The sequence below is a fragment of the Lithobates pipiens genome, unplaced genomic scaffold (assembly GCF_037356315.1).
Source record: "Lithobates pipiens isolate NorthernLeopardFrog02 unplaced genomic scaffold, aLitPip1_a1.2 Scaffold_10, whole genome shotgun sequence".
Taxonomy (NCBI): Eukaryota; Metazoa; Chordata; class Amphibia; order Anura; family Ranidae; genus Lithobates; species Lithobates pipiens.
Window position 1 is genome coordinate 215498120 of NW_027507686.1, and position 8933 is coordinate 215507052.

The 8933-nt window shown below is 45.6% G+C and overlaps 1 protein-coding gene across 2 annotated transcripts in view; it reads right to left on the reverse strand.

Moving 5' to 3' along the window:
- NUP160 (nucleoporin 160) overlaps positions 1 to 8273 on the reverse strand; it is a 69609-nt gene extending 61336 nt beyond the window's left edge. For both annotated transcript variants that reach the window (XM_077460954.1, XM_077460953.1), the window contains exons 1-4: positions 8116 to 8273; positions 6757 to 6865; positions 5041 to 5251; positions 3221 to 3443 (exon numbers count right to left, since the gene is read on the reverse strand). In XM_077460954.1, coding sequence (XP_077317080.1) covers positions 3221 to 3443; positions 5041 to 5251; positions 6757 to 6865; positions 8116 to 8212 — 640 coding nt within the window. In that variant the 5' untranslated portion in view covers positions 8213 to 8273. The remainder of the gene's footprint in view (positions 1 to 3220; positions 3444 to 5040; positions 5252 to 6756; positions 6866 to 8115) is intronic.
- Between the last annotated feature and the right edge of the window lie 660 nt (positions 8274 to 8933).

The window sequence follows — 8933 nt, forward strand, 5'->3', positions numbered from 1 at the left end:
CATAGTAAAAAAGTCGCATCATTTTTTTACCTTAACCTTTTTAAACTGACTTCCCTCTTGAATGCCATGCATGTCGCTGCAGCACAGGACAATAGTATTTTCGGTGGCTGTAATCACTTTTGCATGCCAAGAAGCAGGGTTACACAGAGGGGAATAGAAAGGGGCATAAACAGCCTCATAGTGTGTTATTGACTTTATTAGTAAATAAAAACAAAAAGGTAAGTAGTGCACTCACAAGAGGGAGAGACAGTAGGCATGAACTGCGTGGCAGGTGAAAATCCAGGGCATGATCAGTGAAGAGAGGGCTTGAAAGCACCACTGAGATGAGCAAGCATCGACACGATGAAAGGATGCTCTCGGACGGCTGCAGCTGCTGGAATCTGATAAAGAGGAAGTTTCCATCTTTGAAACATGTATCCCATTTGCACTCGCCCACTGTAAGAGGAGATCCAAGCACGACTTACCTTTGTTTTTATTGGCTAATAAAGTTGATACTACACTATGAGGCTGTTTGCACCCCTGTTTTCCAGCATTCGTTTACCCTGCCGACACTTAGGCGACTGCAGTCCTCTAGTACACAGGCTTCTGTTCAGTCTTTCTTCCCCTGCCTCTGGGATCCATACTCTCATATTATTATTGTGATTACACCACCATCATAACCACACTAGTATTGCTGATCACAGCACATTCAGCTCATTTGTGATCCAGCAGTTGCATGTACCACTTGGTGGGTTAACTTTCCATCACTCTCACTGTTTGCCATTTGTCCTTGTGTTACAATTTGTATACAACTTATCATTTCTCTTGCAGTTGCTACAATTTTTGGTTTTCACATAAGCCCCCCAGTGATCGCATGCTTTCCAAGCTTTCTATATCATTTTTTTCTTCATGTGTTCATCAATATTCGGGATTAAAGCGCCCTTAGCCAAGTTTATTTTAAGACGCAAGGACATGCTATAGCAGGGGACAAAGCATCCTCTGGGATCCACAGACAGTCAAGGGTCTAGCCATTCTAGGCCTTGATGTTCTGTGCATCGCCATGTTCACATGCATTTCTCTTTCAGTAGTGCACAAAGCAGGGTGACAACACTACAGCTCCATACAGTGCAAGCAAAGACATTGCTGCCATGTTATTAGCGCAGGACATTTAAATAATTTTCCGTAATTCTTGCACAACAAAAAACAAGACATTTTTCTGCATTGTGAAGATTTGGATTTATTTTGTGCAGAAAAAAATAAAACCCTTTCAGTGGGGTCACTACCTCCTAGCCCTGCAATTGTTAAATGCTCATTAAGTTTGAGGCAATAAAATTTCATTTCTACTGTTCTGAGACTGTCCTCTTTTCCCTGACATTCCTGGTGGCCCTCGCCATCATGTACAATGCATGACTATTAACCCTGCATTGTACTTGGAAGGGGCAGGCATAAGACAGTGGCCAGGAGCGATTAGAGAAGAGGCCTTGCAGGAGTGGTCACATGCATAAAAGGGAGCTTACAGGGACTGGGAGTAAAGTATTAATCCTTATCCCTACACCACTAGATTTGAAGTAGAACTATAGGCAAAACTTTTGTTTAAATTTTGGACAGAGTAAGGGAGGGTCCCTTACCTGACCCCTGTCATATTTTTTTTTTTTTTCACCATCTGTGTGCCATTCCGGAGATTTGCCTTCCAAATAGGAATCAAGAGGAAATCCCTGCAAATTAAGGGTCCTTTGGAAACCCCCAGGAAACCAGAACTAGTGTCCTCATTGGAAGATTCACCCTGCATTACTTTTCCAGACAACCCAAAATATGGGATTTGCTTTTACTTTCATTTCAATGATAAGGGTAAAAAGGACAAATAGAGAGGGTGGATCTACCCAACGGGGGAACAGACAGCAATAAAAACTGTCAGGTGTTCTAATCCCTCTCCACTCTATCCTAAACTAAAAAAAAAAAAAAAAAAAAAAAAAAAAAAAAGTTTTGCCTTTAGTTATACTTTGAGAAGTGGTGGCAGGGTCCCCACTGGAAGGGTATTTTATTTTTTCTTGTGCCCGCAGTGGAGCTTTAAGGAACCAGCTTTCAATTAAATTAATCTTCCAAATGCCATCACCGGCTATTCTTAGAACCCAACTGAACCTTGAGTTTAAATGAGCTAAATACATTCTAGATGCATTAAAACAAAAAGGAGTTAAATGTCTTGCAGTTCCATTTGTAAAGCAGCCACAGGCTGAGAAAGAAAGCCTGCAGGGAAGCACTGTTCTCGCTGCAGAGGCTCAACATACCCTCTTACCCAGTCAGACCTATAGCACTGTAATCAACAAAGCTCAAGTTCCTCTCAGCAGGACCTCAGCAAATAGATTACTGCTACCCCCAAATGAACAAAGATGCCAGCCTGCAAGACTTAAACTGATGGTTCAGTTGGGCTTGAAAGACATTTCCAAATATTTTATTCATAGCGATCATCTTGAAAAACAGAGTTGCCCTGAAACTGCTAGTCATAGAAATGCGCCTTGGAGACTTACTGCATAGCCAAAGATGGACTGGGATGAAAGCATTACTACGTGTACAATAATAAAGATATATTAGGCGTTTGCCAAAGCAACACGCACCCTCATAGTTATCCTTTTATTTTCTGCCAGGAAAGCCATTGTAGTGAAGTGGAGGCCACCTACTCCTCCCACACTGTATTCGTGGAAACAAATGGTCAACTTAACGATACCCCTCTATAAAGCAACATTTTTGTCCCGAGGATGCCCCAAAAAATATGGCAAGGTCTGGCATTTATGGACGGACTCAAGACTCCACAATAGATGATCAGCCCTTAAAGGATTAACCTAGATAGATCTCTGTCATCTTTACACGGTTCTTCGGTGTGATATAGCCTGGCCCCCTGTTGGTTAGTTGGAGAGGTCATATTAAAAACCAAGAACTCTGCATGCATTTCACGTCTATCTTCAAATTGCCCTTCTTGGGTCCAAGGCCGATGACTAAAATCCGGGAGACAATCTCCCAAGAGACAATGTCTCCTAATAACATTCTGACACGCGTTACCTGAGCGTAGTTCTGAGTGGCGTTTGGTTAGGTTGTTTTTTAGATACTTGGCTAGTAGTGTTATGTTATACACATGCTGGTGTGCACTGGTTGGCCGGGGTAAGCCCCAAAGGCCCTGTTTTGTATTCAAAAGAAAACTTTCAATAAAGAGAATTAAAAAATGAAAAAAAATAAAAAGGTATATTACCATCTTCATCAAAATGAGGCATCTTGACAACGAGAATGCCGCCGGAGCTTGATGGAAAGGCAAACAGTGCTTCTCCTTCACTGCTCAGCCACGCTGCGGATGCATTGGAACTCTGTGCATGGCCAGGCTGTGCAGGGATCACGAAGCTGTTTGATGGGTTCTTGTAGTTCATCTTGCCAAGATCTGTAAAAATGGACTGCATCTGGTTGTCTGAAATGATCTCCTGCAAAACATATATAACAGTGGCGAAAATGAACAAAGCATTTCACAGCAAAATAAAGAGACGTTTTGTGTGACATTTAATATATTAATAAATGGTTACATCACCAAGATTTTCCTGGAGGATACAATGCAAATCAGTAAAGAGGTTTTTCACTTAGGCCCCTTTCACAGGGTCAGCCTGACAGTTTTTCAGGTGGACCCGATTGGACCCTACATTAGCTCCTATGAAGCGGCAGTGACATGTCCGCTGACACCTACTTCTGTCTCTGGACAGTGAGCAGACACGGACCGTCATCTGCCTGCTCAGCGGAGCGATCCGCCGGGCGGACCACCCCAGTAAAAGGGCCCTTGGTGACCAGGCACTAAGAAAACATATCCCCTAAATATCCCTCCCTCTCTGTAGAGCAGATCCCAACATGTTTTTTTTTCCCTTTAACTTTCTATCAGTAGCGAGACATCTTTTATTATTCTGTGTGATATCACCACCAGGTTTGTAAAAGTTAAGATGGGGCTGCTGCTGGGAAACTCGGTACTGAATGACATGGGTACTGTACTGCCCCAGAATTACATCTCCCAAGAGACCTTTCATCACACTTAGTATGTGAGCAGACTCTTACATCAAGTAGAGATAAAAGCATTGCTTTGCTGGAGAATAAATAAATGTATGCATGTGGAGAGGGACAGGGAGAGTCCTGTAGTCCAGCAGCCAAGGCTAACAAAACTTAGCTCAGCAAAGGCAGATTGTTGTTAGCCCAAAGTGAGGATCTTACCGAATTTCAGAAAGATAAAGATTTTTATGTTTTCTTGTATTTGCAGAAATACCTGTCATGATTAAGGTCATGGACTGCCAAGAATTTGCTTATTTCTGCATCTGAAATCACAGGTGTATGGGAACAGCAACAGACAAAGCCTGTACAAATCAATGTCAGGCACCACAGCTATCCAAACGTATCCACCATTGAAGCAAATTGTCTGCATCCAGGGCTGCTCATCTGTCCAAAATCTTATTTAAAAGCGGAACATCACCCAAAAGGGGAAGTTTCGCTCCTTCCCCCCTTCTATTATTGGCACTTTTAGGGGGAGGGTACTTTGTTTTGACAGGTACACATGCCTACTTCTGGTCAGATCACTGAGGCGATCTGGGAGGAAATTTGCCCCCTCCCCCCACAGCCTTCTGGGACACAACATAGGTCCCAGAAGATTGCAGAACCATTCACCAAGCACAGCTTGGCTTGCGCGCACAGTGTGAAGCCGCAAGGCTTCATTGATGGTTTTTCTTATTTAAGATTCCGGTGTCTGGACCCAAAGCCAACTAAAGAATCGGCTCAAGTGAGGACAACGCTTGGATCCATGGACATATTAGGATCACCAAGTGTCCTTATATTCAAAAAGTCAGCACCTGCAGTATCTGTAGCTGCTGACTTCATTTTTCTGGGGGAGACTGGAGCTTCTCTTTACCAGCTAAATGTGTGATTTCCAATACCGGTTTTCCTTGTTGCAGAAATTTACTGATGCTCAACAGTGTATGGTCCTAACCATTCATGTGAATGAGGCCTACTAAAGTAAGCCTCTTCTCTACTGTATCAGGTCATACTTACACTTCTGTACATGCGTGAAGGATGGGGCAGTACAAGCCTGTGAACAGTCTGGTTTGTGACAATCAGGATAATCACATTACTGTGTGTCTCACACACATGGACTCCCCCAGGTAAAATGGAACAATTGAGGATCTTGAGTCGGATGGCATTGTTCAGGAGGTTGGTATCCAATGACTCCTCCACCAGTTCCAGCGTCTCCCCAATTGAAGTCCTGAGGGAACACAAATAAAAACATGAAAACTATTTAACAAAGTGTTATTACACCAGGCTAACGCCCTGTACACACGACCGGGTTTCTAGTCGGAATAAACTCTGAAGGTTTTTCCGGAGTACCGACGGAATTCCGCTGAAACTGTCTTGCGTACACATGATCACACCAAAGTCAGACCGTCAAGAACGTGGTGAATTGATTCCCTCGGAAATATTCAGAACATGTTCCATTTCTAGGTCCCTCAGAATTTTCAGAAAAAAAAAGTCAGATGAGGACTACACACGATCGGAATATACGATGAAAAGCTTCCGTCTGATTTTTTTCTGTCGGACATTCCGCTCGTGTGTACGCAGCATAAGTGTTGACATTGATGCATTACGTATAGACCCAAAAACCTAGTATTCAGCACACAATTTTAAGATTTTCCCATGACAAATAAGAAATGGATTGCACTTAGATCTGGCTTCTGTGATTTGTACAGCTTTGCCTTACAGTGTAACAGCTTCCTGACTAGAAGTCTACGAATGTCAGATTTACACAGCTGTGTTACACAAAGCAAATTTACAGCAAAGCAGCCAAGACAAATCCTTAACACACTGCTAATTACGCTGTGAAGATAAAATCTATAGCACTTATTGGTCCCTCTACATGTTCAAAGATATGATATTAAAGCTCAACGCTAGAAAACTTGAAGTCTCCCTTGCAGTGGGGCAGAGAAAAGATGATGTACTTAGCTGATCCTCTGCACCGCTAGACTGTCTGCTTGGCACCATGTTACACCCTAAGCATGGTAAAAGGTGGAGTGAGCCTTTAAGTGTAATCTCTCATTGAAAGCACTGGAGCCAGATAATCAGTATAGTATTCTGGCAAATCGCAATTTTGGAAGAGGAGATCAGCAAGGGAATCCCATTTGTTTCTTTCATAAGTTTCCTTTAATGGCAAGTCACAGGTGTAAATTTTCACTGTGCTAAGTGAATGTTCGCTTAGCTTAGTGAATGAGGTCAATCTATTTTGAATTCAACCATCAAATCAAATGCAAGCAAAAATCATTTTTTCTGACCAAAGTGAACTCACCTTTACCTTGTTTATTAACAGTAATAAATCCAGCCATTCATGGATCGACATTTGGTCAGTTCAGAAGGAACCGGCTGAATTTCCATCCATGTATGGGCAAGCTGATTATACCCAAGTCAATCCAACGATCGACCTGGGTACAATCAGCCTGTCAGATTCTTCTACATGTGATTACTGCCAGCAGCTATAGCCGCTAGCAGCAATCATTGTATTCTGCTGTCCGTGAAGGTGGCACCCCCCCCCTCCCGGCAAATAACAATAACACTGCGGGAGGCATTCCCCCATCACCCCTCAACACTGCTGTGTTGATGGGAAACTGAGCGATTTTCTTCTTCCAACCCTGGTGGATAGAAAGAAAATCAAGTAAGCTACGAGAGTTGCTTACGAAAGGGAACAACTGAAATCAAACACACAGATACCACTTCACTTACCAGTGTAAGAACCGATTTCTGGTGGCCGATAGGAGATTGCTGCTATCTTTGTAATAATAACCCCCAGCGCACTCACTGGATTTCGAGCTTCCAACCACGGGTGTAACATCTACAATAGGAGGTAAATTTGAAAACTATGAAAACAAAGATTAAAGCGGGGGGGGGGCAGTATACATTGAGGGGGTCAGTGTTGAGGGGTCTGTATAAATTGCAGGGGGGGGGGCAGTGTTGCAGGGTCTTCATATATTGTGCGGGGGTCAGTGTTGGAGGGTCTCTATACATTGAGGGGGGTCAGTATTGCAGGGTCTCTATACATTGAGGGGGGTCAGTGTTGCAGGGTCTTCATACATTGCGGGGGGTCAGTGTTGCAGGGTCTTCATACATTGCGGGGGGGTCAGTGTTGCAGGGTCTTCATACATTGCGGGGGGGTCAGTGTTGCAGGGTCTTCATACATTGCGGGGGGGTCAGTGTTGCAGGGTCTTCATACATTGCGGGGGGGGGTCAGTGTTGCAGGGTCTTCATACATTGCGGGGGGGGGTCAGTGTTGCAGGGTCTTCATACATTGCGGGGGGGGGGGGGGGTCAGTGTTGCAGGGTCTTCATACATTGCGGGGGGGGGGGGGGGGGGGTCAGTGTTGGAAGGTCTGTATACATTGAGGGGGGTCAGTGTTGCAGGGTCTCTATACATTGAGGGGGATCAGTGTTGCAGGGTCTCTATACATTGAGGGGGATCAGTGTTGCAGGGTCTCTATACATTGAGGGGGATCAGTGTTGCAGGGTCTCTATACATTGAGGGGGGTCAGTGTTGCAGGGTCTCTATACATTGAGGGGGGGTCAGTGTTGCAGGGTCTTCATACATTGAGGGGGGTCAGTGTTGCAGGGTCTTCATACATTGCGGGGGGGTCAGTGTTGGAAGGTCTGTATACATTGAGGGGGTCAGTGTTGGGGGAGTCTTCATACATTGCGGAGGAGGGGGGGGGGGTCAGTGTTGCAGGGTGTCTATACATTAGTACATTATGGAGGGATCAGGGGCAGAAGGAGTATATAGTGGCGGGTGGGGCACTAGTGTAGGGTGACTGAACATTATGTTGGGGGGGGGGGGAAGCAGGGCACGGTCTCTATGCATGAATACACTATTGGGGGGGGGGGGGAGTGAAGAATTATTATAGAGTGATGGGGGGGGGGTCAGTAGAGCAGGGTGTCTATACATTAGGGGTGCAGCGTTACATATGGGAGTCCAGTGACAATGGTGTGTCTATTCACAGCCATCGGTGACAGCCTGGAGCACGGTGTGGCCCAGCATGTGCACAGCTCTGTATAAGGGGTCCCGGTACACACAGCCCCTCCCCCAGCTCCGTACCGGGCCTCAGGCTCAGCTCCCGGAAGTTCCTCTTGGATTCCCGCTCGGTTCCGCTGAGTTCGGTGTAGCTCCGCTCCAGAATCACAGAGGCCGCCATGTTCCCCCAGTGTGGGAGCCGTGCAGCTCCAGAAGAGGCGGAGCTTCACTCACATTGCCGCCCGAACATTGCCTTCAAAATGACACTGACGTCCAGGACAACGTGCCGGAGGATTCCGAGATTCCGAATCCGCCATCTTTACTACTGGACAGGCCACTGAGCAAGCGTGAGCTTCCAGCAATTTGGAGAGTTATAGACAGTCTTGGCGCTTGAATAAACTACTCACTAATCACTAATTCTGGGGAGGAGGGGAGATTTCTACTTCACTGACCCCCACAACTAGGGAGGAGGGGAGATCTATATCTCACTGACCCCGAAAACTAGGGAGGAGGGGAGATTTATACCCCACTGACCCCCAAAACTAGGGAGGAGGGGAGATTTATATCTTGCTGACGCCCAAAACTAGGGAGGAGGGGAGATTTATACCCCACTGCCCCCCCAAAACTAGGGAGGAGGGGAGATTTATACCCCACTGCCCTCCCCCAAAACTAGGGAGGAGGGGAGATTTATACCCCACGGATCCCAAAAAATGGGGAGGAGGAGAGATTTATACCCCACTGACCGCCAAAACTAGGGAGGAGGGGAGATGTATACTCCACTGACCCCCAAAACTGGGGAGAGTTCTAGCCCACTTTCCACCAATGCTGAGGAGGAGAGGAGATTTATACCCCACTGACCACCACAACTGAAGAGGGGAGATTTATACCCCATTTAGCACCAC